General features: G+C 37.8%; 2 protein-coding genes across 5 annotated transcripts in view; one reads left to right on the top strand and one right to left on the bottom strand.

Moving 5' to 3' along the window:
- Positions 1-918: 918 nt before the first annotated feature.
- Positions 919-16,508, top strand: LOC124377966 (GDP-L-fucose synthase-like). Of its 2 annotated transcripts, XM_046837387.1 has the most exons (11): positions 919-1,012; positions 1,179-1,254; positions 5,502-5,650; positions 5,874-5,988; positions 6,080-6,208; positions 7,541-7,614; positions 7,921-8,054; positions 8,896-9,027; positions 11,832-11,911; positions 12,554-12,653; positions 15,275-16,508. In XM_046837387.1, the coding sequence occupies exons 3-11, from the start codon at positions 5,502-5,504 to the stop codon at positions 15,328-15,330; spliced, it is 969 nt and encodes a 322-aa protein (XP_046693343.1). In that variant the 5' UTR covers positions 919-1,012; positions 1,179-1,254; the 3' UTR covers positions 15,331-16,508. The 2 variants fall into 2 exon arrangements, with proteins under 2 accessions (XP_046693343.1, XP_046693344.1); XM_046837388.1 differs by lacking the exon at positions 919-1,012 and having other exon boundaries at positions 1,019-1,254; positions 5,475-5,650.
- Positions 16,509-16,611: 103 nt separating this feature from the next.
- hecw2b (HECT, C2 and WW domain containing E3 ubiquitin protein ligase 2b) overlaps positions 16,612-16,715 on the bottom strand; it is a 40,275-nt gene continuing 40,171 nt past the window's right edge. For all 3 annotated transcript variants that reach the window (XM_046837383.1, XM_046837381.1, XM_046837382.1), the window contains exon 30: positions 16,612-16,715. This exon is cut by the window's right edge and continues 1,042 nt beyond it. The gene's annotated coding sequence lies outside the window, so the exon portion shown is untranslated.

The raw sequence follows: 16,715 nt of genomic DNA, 5'->3' as shown, positions 1-16,715 counted from the left end.
TGGTGTGCAGGAAATATTTTGTGCCTGTAGACAATGTCTTTCATGAATTTCATGAAGGGATTTCAGACACATTAAAGATTCAAAAGAAAGAATTTAAAGACCGCAATCCATACAACAGAGAATAAAGACTATTGCAGTCTGGTACTTTTGTAAATTAACGTGGTAAACAGTTGTTATTTGTATTATCACCTGTAGATGGCAGCAGTGTAGGTATAGAAGTAACAGGTACCTAGGTTGCATACAGAAGCCACAAGCCAAAAAAGATAAATAAATAATCACACACACACACACACACACACACACACACACACACACACACACACACACACACACACACGCAGCATCTTATTGTCCATGCCAATTTTCTTATACAAAAATGTGTAATGGATGGACAGGATTAGAAATGAATGTAGGACATTTTAGAGACCAAGTAAGAGATGCGAGATTGAGATGGTTTGGACATGTGCAGAGGAGGGACATGGGGTATATCAGTAGGAGAATGCTGAAGATGGAGCCACCAGGAAGGAGGAAAAGAGGAAGACCAAGGAGGAGGTTTATGGATGTGGTGAGGAAGACATGCAGGTGGTTGGTTTGAAAGAGGCAGATGTAGAGGACAGGGGGGTATGAAGACGGATGATCCACTGTTGCGCCCTCTAACGGGAGCAGCCGAAAGTAGAGGAGTAAATATCATCATATTTGATAGTGTGAAATTTAAAGGATTCCCACACTTTGTGTAATTAAACGGATCGAAAAATAAAAAAGGAAAAACTTCATTTTTATTTGTGTGCGCGCGCACGCTCAGAAACAGTACAAATCCGCTTTGGTTATTAAATTAGAGAACTGACCGTTTGAAACGCGGAAATGTAACTCAAGATAATTTCCATCCCTCACAAAAAAAAGAAAAAAAAATCCGACTCATTTCGGTTCGCTCACGCGATACAGTTTGCCGAATCAACTCTCATCCTTCCCGTTTGTTCAAAAGAACCGATTCCTTGAAGCCCCGCGCTCTAAGGTCACTTCAGACACCAGGAGGACTCATTAATGTCCTTGTTATTCCAGAACGCTAAATAGATTTCTTCTTCATCAGGCTTTTTTTTATCATTTAATGCATTTAATATGTATTTTATTTCGATTTAAAATTAGGGTTGTGTATAACTGATTATTTCCACCAACCCCAGGATACGAGAGCACACCTGACACACCTGGAGGATTTCTTTATTTCCACTTAAACACTTCCACCAACAACAAAGAAAGGTAGGTCTCATGTTCGCATACGCATAAATGTTATTTGCAAACTGGAATGTATACATTTTATTTATTATTATTATTATTATATATTTTTTATTTTATTTTATTCTATTTGAATAAACATTTGTCAGTTTGTTTGTTTTTTTGCATTTTATGTCATACTATTTGTTGGTTGACATAAAAAAAAGAATTATATTAATTATGCAATAATTATATAATAATTAAGGATGTTAGAGTCAGAGACAAACATGGCTGAATTTCTTCTTCATAGGCACCCTTTTCAACCTATTAGACTGGTGTTTTTTTTATATCATCTTCAACACCACTTACGTTACATTATGTCTTCAGGATGTTACTCCCATTTAAGTCAAAACTAAATTCTAAATGATTGAGGGCAAGGCTTGGGCCGGAGGAAGATGTTTTCTTTCGTTCCTGATTAAAATGATTTTCAATACAATTTTATTTGTACAGCACTTTGAAAGATAGACATTGTCCAAATGACAGCTTGACAGATTTTATATATATATATATATATATATATATATATATATATATATATATATATATATATATATATATATTTTGTTTGTTTGTTTGTTTGTTTGTTTGTTTGTTTGTTTTTTAAAAGTTTTTTACATCTACCAAACAACCCCTACATGTTTATCCCTAATGATAGAGCCAGTGGTAAAGGTGGTAAAGAGAAAGAGATGGTATGAGGAAGAAACCTGCCAATGGAAATTATAAGGAAACTATAAAGAAAGGATATATTTCTTGGATTTTTTGTTCTCTACATTACTTACTTATGTTGCAACAATGCTGTAAGGAAGAGACGTCAAGTTCATATAAATGTGCTTGAAATGACCCTTTGTTAGGGTCAATGGTAAAAAAATAAATAAAAATAAAATAAAATAAATAATAATAATAATAATAATAATAATAATAATAATAATAATAGGGCTGTTGCTATTGATTGTTTTAGTAATATTGTACTCTTAACAATTATTCCAACGATCGAGTTATCAGATAAGAAGTACTTTTTTTGTACTAAAAACATTTTGTACTAAACTTTTGTATTAAAAGCTCAATACTAAGTAGAGACAATAAGATGGGTCCCTTAAAATAAAACAATACATTTGTTTCAAAAATTTACATTTTATTGCTGAAATTTCATACAAGAGTATCCTTGAAAACCAAACCTATTAAATGCATTTAATTGCCATTTGACATCAAAATGCAAAAACAAATATATAAATAAAAAAAATCATAAATTAAAAAAAAAAAAAATAAATAAAAAGTAAATTTATATTTTAGTTTGAAATGATTGCTAATTTTGAAAAGTTTCTGTCGTTTTCTTTGGCCTGAAGCCTGTTTTTTTTTTTTTTTTTTTGCACAAATAAACGTTATATAATTCTCCCTTTTTTTCACCTCATAATTCCGTATTTTTGTTTCGCAATTCAGACTTGATTCCTCGCAATTCTATTTTTTTTGCAAAAAAAAAAAAAAAATTCAGAATTGCTACAAAACAAAAGTTTTATGTTTCTGGTAGAATTTGTGGCGGAAACGGACTTCCATATGAATCTTCTCGCCGCCCCTCATTGTTTTCTCCCCGTTCCTCCATTTTTCTCATTCTGGAGCATGTGTTTACCTGTCCAGAGCGCTCCCGAGTTTAGCGGGTGGTGCTTCCACAAGGAAAAATAAACCACAAGGAAATAAACAGTTCTCTGTGTGTAGTTAAATTGACTAAATGCATAATAATAATAATAATAATAATAATAATAATAATAATAATCTTTATGATCATTATTATATTGTCAAGAGAATATTAGTGAACATGCTCCACCTCAACTTTCCCACTGGTGTCTGATTTGCTCATATCTTTTAATCCTATTAAATACATAAGCATTGTGTGTCTTTACGTGGCATGTGAGCATAGTCCATGCACTGAGAACTTACATGGAAAAGGACAAACATTGTGTTTTGTCCGGCTTAAAAAACCAAACAAAAAACCCAGTTACAGGCCATAAAGAAAATCCAACATTCTCAGCTCCCTATGCAAATTGTTTTCCAATAAATTATTTGTTAAAGTATTACATTAGGAAATACAATATATTACTAATGTATTAATGTGTGTAATGTCATGTATTAAAACCTGTAATTTGCACTCCTGTCAAAGCAGCACCTAGGAAATGAATTGACCATGTTCTTCATGTCAGTTATTTCATTCTATCAGGTATTTAAGAAAGTATTAATAAAACAGAGTAGTATGGTAGCTACCTAAAGACCTGACCAGTATGAAGCTTTTTCACCTGTTTTCATTATTAGTGATTTGTTTGAACCTGATTTGAATTGCTCTCCTGCTTCATCCATATGCACATCATTTTACTAAACAAACTAATACGTCATTTCTTGCACATAGAGGTGTATTAATGGGTACTGTGGTCTGTGGAGGTGTACAGACGTGTGATAACATCTATAGAAGTGTACAGAAGTGTGATAACATCTATAGAGGTGTACAGAGGTGTGATAACATCTGTAAAGGTGTGCTGATATCTGTGGTATTAAGGTGTGTTGATCTCTGTGGGGGTATTATGTGTTGATATCTGTGGGGGTATTAGGTGTGCTGATATCTGTGCGGGTATTAAGGTGTGTTGATATCTGTGGGGGTATTAAGGTGCTGATATCTGTGCGGGTATTAAGGTGTGTTGATATCTGTGGGGGTATTAAGGTGTGTTGATATCTGTGGGGGTATTAAGGTGTGTTGATCTCTGTGGGGGTATTAAGGTGTGCTGATATCTGTGGGGTTGTACTAAAGTGTGCTAATATCTGTGGGGGTATTAAGGTGTGGTGATATCTGTGGAGGTATTAAGGTGTGCTGATATCTGTGGGGGTATTAGCGTGTGCTGATATCTGTGGGGGTATTAGGGTGTGCTGATATCTGTGGGGGTATTAAGGTGTGTTGATATCTGTGGGGTTGTACTAAAGTGTGTTGATATCTGTGGGGGTATTAAGGTGTGTTGATATCTGTGGGGGTATTAAGGTGTGTTGATATCTGTGGGGGTATTAAGGTGTGCTGATATCTGTGGGGGTATTAAGGTGTGATATCTGTGGGGGTATTAAGGTGTGCTGATATCTGTGGGGGTATTAAGGTGTGCTGATATCTGTGGGGGTATTAAGGTGTGCTGATATCTGTGGGGTTCTAGTAAAGTGTGTTGATATCTGTGGGGGTATTAAGGTGCTGATATCTGTGGGGGTATTAAGGTGTGCTGATATCTGTGGGGGTATTAAGGTGTGTTGATATCTGTGGGGGTATTAAGGTGTGTTGATATCTGTGGGGGTATTAAGGTGTGTTGATATCTGTGGGGGTATTAAGGTGTGTTGATATCTGTGGGGGTATTAAGGTGCTGATATCTGTGGGGGTATTAAGGTGTGTTGATATCTGTGGGGGTATTAAGGTGTGTTGATATCTGTGGGGGTATTAAGGTGTGTTGATATCTGTGGGGGTATTAAGGTGTGATATCTGTGGGGGTATTAAGGTGTGTTGATATCTGTGGGGGTATTAAGGTGTGCTGATATCTGTGGGGGGTATTAAGGTGTGCTGATATCTGTGGGGGTATTAAGGTGTGCTGATATCTGTGGGGGTATTAAGGTGTGCTGATATCTGTGGGGTTCTAGTAAAGTGTGTTGATATCTGTGGGGTTGTACTAAAGTGTGTTGATATCTGTGGGGGTAATAAGGCGTGCTGATATCTGTGGGGGTATTAAGGTGTGTTGATATCTGTGGGGGTATTAAGGTGTGTTGATATCTGTGGGGTATTAAGGTGTGCTGATATCTGTGGGGGTATTAAGGTGTGTTGATATCTGTGGGGGTATTAAGTGTGTTGATATCTGGGGGTATTAAGGTGTGTTGATATCTGTGGGGTATTAAGTGTGTTGATATCTGTGGGGTATTAAGGTGTGTTGATATCTGTGGGGGTATTAAGTGTGTTGATATCTGTGGGGGTATTAAGGTGTGCTGATATCTGTTGGGGGTATTAAGGTGTGCATTAAAGTGTGTTGATATCTGTGGGGGTGTTAATGTGTGTTGATATCTTTTGGGGGTATTAAAGTGTGTTGATATCTGTTGGGGGTATTAAGTTGTGTGGATCTCTGTGGGGGTGTACTAAGGTGTGCATTTAAGTGTGTTGATATCTGTGCGGGGTATTAAAGTGTGTTGCTTGCTATTGTTAGGATTATAAATTATTGATCGACCTGCAGATGGAGGGTGAGAAGAAGCCGATGCGGGTGCTGGTGACAGGCGGCAGAGGCCTGGTGGGGAAAGCCATAGAGCATGTGGTAAAGCAGGAAGGAAGATCGAGAGAAGGGGAAGAGTGGACCTTCATCGGCTCAAAAGATGCAGACTTGACGTGAGTCTGAGCCCTTAACATGCCAATACTGTATTGTTAGAGTGTCTGTTTTAGAACATTAAGATTTAACAGCAACGTGTTGAAGTTCATTTGACTTGCTGCACTCTGCCAACTGAATGTGTACCTTTGTTGCATGCCAAGAAGGATTATATTTCTGTCAAAATGTCACTACCTTCCAATTCCTCATACTTGGCAACGGCCTTAAAAACTTGATTTTTTTCAGAAATTGGGCTGAGACGAGGGCCATCTTTGAGAAACATCAACCCACACACGTTATTCACCTCGCAGCGATGGTGGGGGGACTCTTCATGCACCTGAGACGAAACCTAGAATTCTGGGTAATAAATGTCTACCTCACACACACACACAAATATAACCTTTATTATTTAGCTGGACCAATAAATTTATAAAAATATTAATATTTTTTAGAGGAAGAACCAGGCCATTAACGATAACGTGCTGCAAATGGCTCACGAGTTTGATGTGGTGAAAGTCGTCTCATGTTTGTCCACCTGCATTTTTCCAGATAAAACCACCTACCCCATTGATGAGACTATGGTACACACAAACACACACACACACACACACACACACACACACACACACACACACACACACACACATTCCCCTAGATTTAATATGATAAATTGTTTAGAATCTATATTACTATTATACATGTAAAATATCCCATCCCATATTTGTCATCCTACCAGCTTTGAAAAATGGCTAGCACAAGTGGGTGTCATACTTTCTTCTCTTTGACCATTATCATGACCCAGATCCTCTTATATAGTGCTTTTAACAACAGCAGCTGATGTAAATGTAGATCCCTGTTGAAAAAAAGCTAATTGTCTTCTGGGTGACTCTGGTAGTGAAATCATAAATTACCGTAATTTCCGGACTATTAAGCGCACCCAAATATAAGCCGCACCCACTAAATCTTTCTCTTTTTTTTATTTTGAACATAAATAAGCCTAAGTCTACATTGAAACTAATGAACTTTACACAGGCTTTAACTAAAGACAGTGTCTGTTACACGATGTAACTGGTGAAATATGTTGTGGCTCCTTTAAGAGCAGAGCGGTATTTTGGGAATAGCCTGCCGCCGCATTTTTCCGCTATTACTGCATGTGTGCAAGACCGAGGAATATGTCCTTATTATTTTCTGATGCTCATTTCTAAGTTTCTTTGACTAACCCGTAACGCTGTTGCCAAGAAAAATAAAAAAGCACGAGTTTTGGAAACCTGTCTGTGCTTATATGATTTCTGTTGTAACTGGAGTTAGCGAGCTCTCCCTTCACCCAGACTCAACACATTACAACGGCTTGTATCTAAACAGTAGCCGACCATGAAAGTCATTGTTCACTGTCTTCCTCCTTCCTTTCACAACTATTTCTCTCGAGAGTTTATCTTTTGGCATCGTTGTGCATTTAAAATCACCATCGGTGAAGCTTTTCTCCCGATGCCGTGCAGCTCAGAACACAGGTGAAGTGTTTTTTTATGCCCGGTTGTTTTCAGCATGATTTACAGTCCGAGTGAACGGCAGGTCAAACGTCAGAGGAACTAGTTTTAATTGGTTCACCTGAACCCGTTCGGCAATTTCAGTGGTCTAATGTTATGGGGCTCAGTTTTTTGGCTTAAATCTTGTGAAACCGGGAAAAACGCAGGAAAAATCCATAAATTAGCCGCTTCGTTGTTTAAGCAGCGGGGTTTGAAGCGTGGGAAAAAAGTAGCGGCTTATAGTCCGGAAAATACGGTACTCTCAATTAACAGGTGTAGAAGAGCAAATACACACACTGCCGAGTCGTTACGACTACAGAAGCGGGTGCAAAGTCCGAAACCGACATTGAATGAAGGGTGTAAACTGTCGCACAATACTCTTGTTCATAGATCCACAACGGTCCTCCTCATGAGTCGAACTCAGGGTATGCCTACGCCAAGAGGATGGTTGACGTATACAACAGGTTTGTCACATCTCACAACCTTGAAAATAAAAACACTGCAGAGATTTTTGATCAATCAACATTTATAGAAGGAGTCTCCAGTTTCAGCAGTTTGTCGCAGTCAGATGAAAAGCTTTAAAGCACCGTTTTAATGTGCTTTTGGCATTTTTTTCCATTACTTATTATTTTATAACAAGGAAAAAGGCAAGCAGGGAAAAACTCAGTGACGTCACAGCCGAAAGGAAAAATAAACAGCACTCTAAACAAGATTGCGGTGTTTGGCTGTTCTGGGGTGTCCGATTGAGTTAATATTGTGTATGTGTGTAGGGCATGTTTTCAGCAGTATGGACGGCGATACACATCTGTCATTCCGACAAACATTTTCGGCCCTCATGACAACTTCAGCATCGAGGACGGTCACGTCTTACCTGCACTCATCCACAAAACCTACAAGGCGAAGAGTAAGAAGCAGTGACGCACACACAAAACACACATAGTGGATTTACTTTGCCTCCCTTCATTTTCCTATGAAACAAACAGTCTTAGATCATCATTGTTCCAGGGAAGAATCAGGTTACCAGTTCCCTCACTTATTTCTAGATGGAAATCATTTAAAACCTTTTTTTTTAATAAACAAAAAAAGCAGAACATGATCATGATCGACATAACAAACGAGCAACATGCACCGGTACAACTAGACGGACAAAGAACAAACATTTGTCACTATGGGAACTGTGAGGCAAGGATACAGCGTCTGTATACAGCTTCAGAGAAATCTCTGTAGAATACAAGGTCTCTCGGGTTGTTCTTTACAGCAATATGCGAAGATGTTTTTCTTACATAAGGGATGATTTTGGGTTAAAATCGAGAAACAAATGCTTCACAAAGGGTTGCAGTTGTGACATTAGCATGTAATTTTGGAAGGAAAAATTTATGAGTGCAAGTTTGAAATGGTTTAAAAGCTAAAGACCAATAAAAAGCAATGGAAGCAGAAGTATATGTAGAGTTCTTGGTTAAGACCAGAAATTTTACTGGGTTTGGGAGATTGTGAAAGCCGAGACGTATGTTGTCTGGCAGCATGACCTACGATCAAGCTAACTTATTGCAGGTACAAAAGCAGAAGCAGTCATGACCCACACAATGAGATAAGCTGGGTGATGTCATATGTGTGTAGAGGGTAATGTGTAATTAAGGGGCCCCACAGTGTTTAACTTCTTTAGAACTAGACAAGTAGATCGTCAATGGTTGATTTATAAACGCCTGGTAAAGCCTAGTAAAGGTGTATAAATGTGTGTGTTTTAGGGGATGGAACAGCTCTGGAGGTCTGGGGTTCAGGTCGAGGACTACGGCAGTTCATCTTCTCTGTAGATTTGGCTCGTCTTTGTGTGTGGGTGCTGAGAGAATATGATGAAATCGAGCCCATCATTCTCTCAGGTAAATGCTAATGATGCACACCTTTCACAAGACATTACTAAGTAAAGACACACAAATCATTAGAAGATACCCTTTGTTTAAAATGTGTATGTTTTTGCTGTCACAAAAATTTACATTTTTATTTACGTCATAATGACAAATATCTATGTTGTGTTTTGTGGCTAGATGTTTTTGCTTTTTGACTCCGACGGAATGGGTTTTCTTCTTAAATAACAGTATTTCATTGCATAACTCTTGCAAACAAAAACAAGAAAAAAAGTATTATAACATCTATAATTTATCATTCCTAGTAATTAATTTTTGCAAGTTCATCACGAGTCAGTCTGAATTATGCATGTGGTCATTAGGGGGCCAAGCACGGAAGATGCTAATCTGTATGTCTATGACCATAATATTATATTTCAACAAATTTAACTCTATCCATACAGCCCTGGATTCCCTGCATCGAGACGAGTCCAACACACTGTATAAGATACAAGCAAAACGTTTGGTTTAAAGTCACAGTGAAGCTCCTGTTTGCATAACTTCACAATAATAGTTGGATACACAATCCAAGTCTGGGTGCTTGACCCTTGAAAAAATGCTTGCACCTTGCGGTTATAATTTTTTATTTCAATAAGAAAAGTTCTGGTAGCAAATTTATAATTTATTATGATATGTAATTTATTTGTTTGTGCTCTACCTCTAAGTGTCTCTAAATAAAGAGACAAAATAAACAAATACAAAAATTAAAGGAAAGAGGGAAATAGACAAAACAAACAAACAAAAGCAAAATAAACAGGGCAGGAAGACACGGCATCATCCTCGACAGGGCATGGAAGCATGATGACATACTCAACAGGGCACTGAGGAATAAAGAAGTCCTCAACACAGACTATCTTCTTATAATGATCCTCTTTAAAACCAGGAGACAAAGTGGCAATTGGGTTGTCCATATCAGACACATGAGCAGCAGCATGGCAGCATGCCACTCCTCTATAAACATTTCCAAAGCCTGTTTCCTCCCAAAAAGAGAGTCTTGCTTGACCAAAAGATTTGTGCTGCACCCATTTCAGTAAAAGGTAAAATTGCTTTATACTTGTCACATGTACATTTCAGTAAAATTCTTTCTTCACATATCGATTTTAGGAAACTGGGATCAGCCATGATACAGTGCCCCCTGGAGAACAAAGGTTTAAAGGCCTTGCTTAAAAGCCCAAGAGTGTCAGCTTGGTAATACTGGGGTTGAAACCCCAACCTTCTGATCACTAACCCAGAGACTTAACCACTGAGCTACCACCTTCCCTAGAGGTCACATGGTGGCAGATAAGCGGATGCCAGTGCAGATCCCTTTAATAAAAATGTAACGACAAGAAATAAAGCTAATAATATTATATAATAATACAATAATAATAATAATAATAATATATATATATATATATATATATATATATATATATATATATACACACAGTGGAACCTCGGGTTACAATTTAATTCGTTCGGTACTTTATTCAGTAACCTGAAAAGTTCGTATCCCGATACAAATTTCCCCATAATAATGAACAGAAACTTGTAATTCGTTCTGGACAACCAAAATATTACTTAAATAAAAATAAAGCCAATATTCACTAATATTATTTACTTTTAACATGTTATATTAAAATCATACCACATAAAACATACAAAAGAGGAAAAGATCTTTACGGGTACTTTCCTTTGAGAAGACTCGCTGCAGGAGACGACGTTCGTAGAAGGGGAGGAGGAGAGTTATTGTTTGGAAGGAGAATCTTATTATATTATATTATTATATATTATTATATATTATATTATAGAATATTAAAGACAGTGTTATTAACACGAGCTGAGACAATTGTTGCATTAGAGGAAAATGAGAGCTGTTTCTTTAAGGCTACTATCAGTTGGTATTGAAGTCCAGAGTGAAATTCATTATGGGTATTGTACTTGGAAAAGACTGTAACCCTGCTAATCTATCTTCATAAAAACAAGTAAAGTGGTTATGCATCGCTAATGTTGTCCATCTCATCATTCCACGAGCATCAACTAACGAGTTGTTACGCTGCTGCCGGAAAAGTTCAAGCGGATAAGTAACACGATGCTCGCTAGGGACACAGGACGCTAACTGATGTGACGAGCTGCGTGGATAGAGCAAAAACAACCAACTTGCCTGCGATTTTTTGGTGAGCGACGTTCGTATCCCGATATATTGTTCGTAACCAGGGGCAAAAATTTTGATGAACTGCGATTCGTAACCTGAATTATACGTATGCCGGGCGTTCGTAACCGAGTTCCACTGTATATATATTTTATAGCATAGCCGTACCAAGCTGTACATATGTAAATATTTTACACTGCTACCAATGAACCTCTGGTTAGATGCTAACCTAATTTTGTTGCCTTGTAGCATAAGATGTGCAGTGACAAAGTTGACTCTAATCTAAAATAATACAAAGAATAATCAGTCTGAACCATGAAAATAAATTCTGAGCATAAGCAAAAAAAAACAGCATGAAGCATGGAAAGACAAACATTAGACAAAGTGTGGTGAAATGTGGGACTTATATACACATGCCAATCAAGTGACAGAGAACAGGTATGAGTGATTAGTGACGTGTGACAAGTCATGTGATGGTGCAGTGGCTGATTGGAATCGTGGTCTTTGGCCAATTGAATGAAACAGAATGTTTGAAAATAAAACAGAAAATTTAATTCAATCAAATTAAAAGGTAACAGAATTTTAAAATATTTAAATGTAAATGTAACACACACGCACACACATACACACTGTCCTGTTTTGTTCGCAGTTGGAGAAGAAGATGAGATGTCCATTAAAGATGTAGTTGATGCGATTGTGAAAGCTTTCGACTTCACAGGACCTGTGATTGTATCCTTCATTTCACGTGTAATCTTGTATATGTCACCTAAACTGTGTGTGTGTTCAAATTTAAATGCTTGAACTTCTGCAACCAAGGCAAAGGGAAAGATTCCTGCTTATACTTCTCACATGACTTGTGTTACTCGAGTGTTCCAAAGATGTCTATAATCACAGCTGAGAAGAAGCAAATGCATTCTGGAACAAGATAAGGTAAATTATCATCAGGTTAGCTCATTTCATGATATGTTCAAATGTACACGGCATTCAGCAGATGCCTTTATCCAGAGCGATGTCCAAAAGTGATTTGAGTCTCTATCAATGAATAAATCAACACTGGTTCACTAGGTTGCAGACTCAGGATACCATCAGCCTGATGGTCTGTTAGGAGGAACTTTTTTTTTTTTAAACATAGATTTTGGAACAAACATGGGAAATAAGTGCTAGTTTGAGTGTTTTGTGAAGAGGTAGATCCTTACCTGTCGTTTGAAGACGGCACTGTTCAGGGGTTCATTCCACCACCTTAGTACCAGAATAGAGAAGACTCTAAACAAAAGTGTGACCAGTTGAGCAATTATCAGCTTAACTAGCAGAGTTGTGTGTGTGTCAGGAGTAAGTAAACCGCAGAGTTTGGCCTTTACCTGTTGTGCTCAGTATGACACAAGCAAATCAGATGGTCAGATGAAGAAAACGGCGAGCAACGGCAAACTGAGACGTTACCTTCCAAATTTTACCTTCACTCCATTTCATACAGGTAAATCTCTCTCTCTCTCTCTCTCTCTCTCTCTCTCTCTCTCTCTCTATCTATCTATCTATCTATCTATCTATCTATCTATCTATCTATAGCTGGTAAAATAGGTATTAAGCACATCAACATTTTTCTCAGTAATTATATTTCTTGATGTGCAATTAACATAAAATTCCAGATGTTGGTAACAACCCATACAATCCACACATGTAAATAAATCAAACCATAGATGTCCTAAAATAAAGTTGTGTAATAATGTGAAATGATACAGGATGAAAAGTATTGAACTCAATGTATTTAATACTTCGTACAAAAGCCTTTGTTGGTCATGACGGCTTCCAGACACCTTCTGTATGGAGAAACTGGTTGCACGCATTGCTCAGGTGTGATTTTGGCCCATTCTTCTACACAAACACTTATCAAATCTTGAAGGTTCTGTGGCCTCTTCTATGAACTTTGATCTTTAATTCCTTCCATAGATTTTAAATGGGATTAAAGGCCGGTGATTGGCTCTTACTCTAAAACCAAGTGGGAGTTTCTTCGGCCGTGTGTTTGGGATCGTTGTCTTGCTGAAATATTCACCCTCATTTCATCTTCATCATCCTGGTAGATGGCAGCTGGTTTTTAACAAGAAGGTCTCGTTACTTTTTTCCATTCATCCTCCCTTCAATTATATGAAGTTTGCCAGTACCACATGCTGAAAAACAGCCCCAAACCATGAAGTTCCCACCTTCAAACTTCACTGTTGGTCTGCTGTTCTTGGGCTGATGTGCAGTGCCATTTGTCCTCCAAACATGGTGTGTATTGTGGCATCTAAGGACTTTAATTTTGGTCTCATCTGACCAGACTTTATCCTCCCACTATTTCACAGGCTATATTTTTGCAAACTTTAGACGAGCTTCAACATGCTTGTTCTTCAGCAGTGGAGTCTTGCGTGGTGAACGTGCACACAGGACATGGAGGTTCAGTGCGTAACATTGTTTTCTTTGAAACAATTGTACCTGCTAATTCCAGGTCTTTCCGAAGCGCTCCACAAGTGGTCCTTGGCTCTTGGACAACTCTTCTGATATTATTTTCACTCCTCTGTCTGAAATCTTATGAGGAGCTCCTATTCGTGGCCGATTTATGGTAAAATGTTCTTTCCACTTCTGGATTATGGCCCCAGCAGTGCTCACTGGAACATTCGGCTGTTTAGAAATACTTCTGTAAACAATGCAATCGGTATGTTTTGCAACAATAAGGTTGCAAAGGTCTTGAGAGCGCTCTTTGTTTTTACCCATCATGAGATGTTTCTTGTGTGACACCTCGGTAATAGAACACCTTCATACAGGCCAGTAGTTGGGACTGAAGAAGCTGATAATCATTTTGACTGACACAGGCAGGATTGCTTTCTAATTACTGATTGATTTCAGCTGGTGTTGTGGCTTCCATGGCTTTTTTCACCTCCCTTTCTTCGTGTGTTCAATACCTTTTTCCGCCGTGTCATTTCACATTATTACACATATCATTTATGGTTTGATTTCTTGTATGTGTGAATTGTATGGGGTTTTACCAACATCTGGTAAAAGTTTGTCAGTAGCAACTCTTAGAAATATATTTACTGGGAAAAATGGTGACATATATATATATATATATATATATATATATATATATATATATATATATATATATATATATATATATATATATATATATATATATATACACATACATACATACATACACACACACACACACAAATGATATACACAATAAGCTAATATTTGCAAATGCTGTGGACACCTTATACCTACACTTTAGATATATGATCCATTTGCTGTTGCTCCACACTTTTTCAAAGTCCTTGCGTTGCGTGGGGCGGGGCTGTAAGAATTTGTGTGCTCATTCAACCATAAGTTAGTCGCTGATATTGTGTGGAGATCCAGGGTTCAGTCAGAGTTCCAGGTAACAAAAAAGGTTTATATTGGGCCTCAGTGAAAGACTCTCGAGCTCTTTTAATCTAATTAAGTAGCTTTTATTGTAATTTTAACCGTATATAGGTGACGCAGTTCAGAGTGAAATAAGAACGTTCCTCCTGGACCCTGGTGCTACATTAAACAACATAAAGCTACATAACAGAAAACTGAGTACAGGAGTATGTACCTTACAAAATGTAATCAAAAGGGTTTGTACAAACACGGCAATGCAGCAGTCAAAAAGATGTGCAAAAACGGCATGTGAACAGCATGTACGCAGTCTGTAATAGGTAATATAATATGTTTACACATTGTTAACCGTAACACACCGTGTCTTCACAGGATTTACTTTGTGCTTAATGTTAGTGTGGAGTGTTTGGCCTTTATAGTGCCAATGAAAAGAAAAGTGGAACGCAATATATTTACATGCAAATATTCTACACAGTTGTGTTTAAGTTTGTTTAAGAAAGGCCAGTATGATTGTGCTAATCAGGTGTCCACAGACATAAACATAAACAAACAACACCACCACACACCTAAATACACCATAAGACACCCTCGCACAATTACAGACCAGAACACAAAAACAAAGACACACACATACACTGAAGCACACACCACCACATTACACCAAACGAAGATACTGAACTTACCTGTGCTGCTTTTTCTCAGCTGTGAAGGAGACGTGCGATTGGTTAGCCGCTAATTACGACATCGCTCGCAAATGACCGGCCTGCTCGAACGGCTGACAGGTTTTCTAGGCTTCTTCAGTACGTGGTGTTGTGAACACTCTTCTGTCAGTTTTATTCAACAATCAAAATCAAACCAATTAATTTCCATATGATCTCAGGATATTTGTTTACAAACCTGTGCCTTATTAAATCTAATTGCAATCATTTTTAAATAAAATTCACTTTTAATTTACAATTTGCCTTTTTACTTCCTATGTAGAGAATGATTGATTTGATTGGTTAAAAGACATTGTGATATTTGTAGAAAGGGCCAGATCAGGTCTAAACCCCTCCCACTCGTGGAGAAAAAAAAACCCGTTAGGGCCTGATTTCTTTCTCCCCAGTCTATGGATGCATGCAGCCAATCAGTGACAGTTGCTCGACTATGACAAGCTCCTTGAAGACAGGAATTGAGTGTCCTGCACAGAACCCTGACCTTCTCAACCACCAATAAACAGCTGATGGATGAATAGGAAGGCTGAGACCCCAGGACTCTATACCAAATAACATTGTTTGGACTCGTAAAGGATCTTGTAGTGGATTAAACATGAATATCCATATCCCATGTTCCAAAATCTATATGTTGTTTAACAAGCACATGGAAGTGTGATGGTCAGGTGTTAACAAACCTTGCCCTATATAGTAGCTGAGTGGGACTGGATTGTGACTTACAATCCACAATTCTTTAATTGACTATGCTCAAAAAGTAAAAATTCTATACCAGGGGTGTCCAATCTTCTGCACAAAGGGCAGTGTGGGTGCAGGTTTTCATTCCAACCAAGCAAGACCAACTCCAAATTCTACCTTTTTAAATCTAATGATTGAAATTTTCAATAATTATCAGGTGTTCTCTTGATTGGTTGGAATAAAAACCCACACTGGCCCTTTGTGGTAAAGATTCAACACCACTGATTAGACGACTCTATAGCTTGGGGCCAAGGAAGCGAAGATGGTTGTTGGAAAGAAAATTCCTCTCCCACCCATTCGCATCGATACTGGCAATCACAGTCCTCTATGACACACTGTATATGATAAAGGGTGGATAGTGTTCACCTCCAAGCGTGTTACACTTCCCTTATACAAAACATGAAAAGCTCAAGGCGCTTCACACGTTTAACCCTGGGTCCTGCAGATGTGTGGTTTCAACTCCATCGTCATCAGTCCTACAGCAAAGTCGAGCTGTTTTTATTTCAATGAAACCAGCGAGGTAATTAATACACACCCATTTATTCAGTCGAAATCAGGTTTTCAGAAAATAAAATGCAAGTAAAGCCACAATGTAGTCAACATTTCCTTTTTACTTTCAGATGAGTTCAAAAAAACAGACAGAAGCACTATGAAAAAGTCGAGAAGTGAAGTAAGGAAAGAGGGGAAAGGAATTT

Source organism: Silurus meridionalis, chromosome 24, assembly GCF_014805685.1.
Source record: "Silurus meridionalis isolate SWU-2019-XX chromosome 24, ASM1480568v1, whole genome shotgun sequence".
NCBI lineage: Eukaryota > Metazoa > Chordata > Actinopteri > Siluriformes > Siluridae > Silurus > Silurus meridionalis.
This window is presented reverse-complemented; position numbering and strand designations above follow the sequence as displayed.

Excerpts from the sequence above, each read along its gene's own strand:
- LOC124377966 (XM_046837387.1), top strand. The coding sequence starts at position 5,502 with ATGGAGGGTGAGAAGAAGCCGATGCGGGTGCTGGTGACAGGCGGCAGA. Across the intron at positions 5,989-6,079 it reads GACGAAACCTAGAATTCTGG|AGGAAGAACCAGGCCATTAA; the intron begins GTAATAAATGTC and ends AATATTTTTTAG. Across the intron at positions 8,055-8,895 it reads CAAAACCTACAAGGCGAAGA|GGGATGGAACAGCTCTGGAG; the intron begins GTAAGAAGCAGT and ends TGTGTGTTTTAG.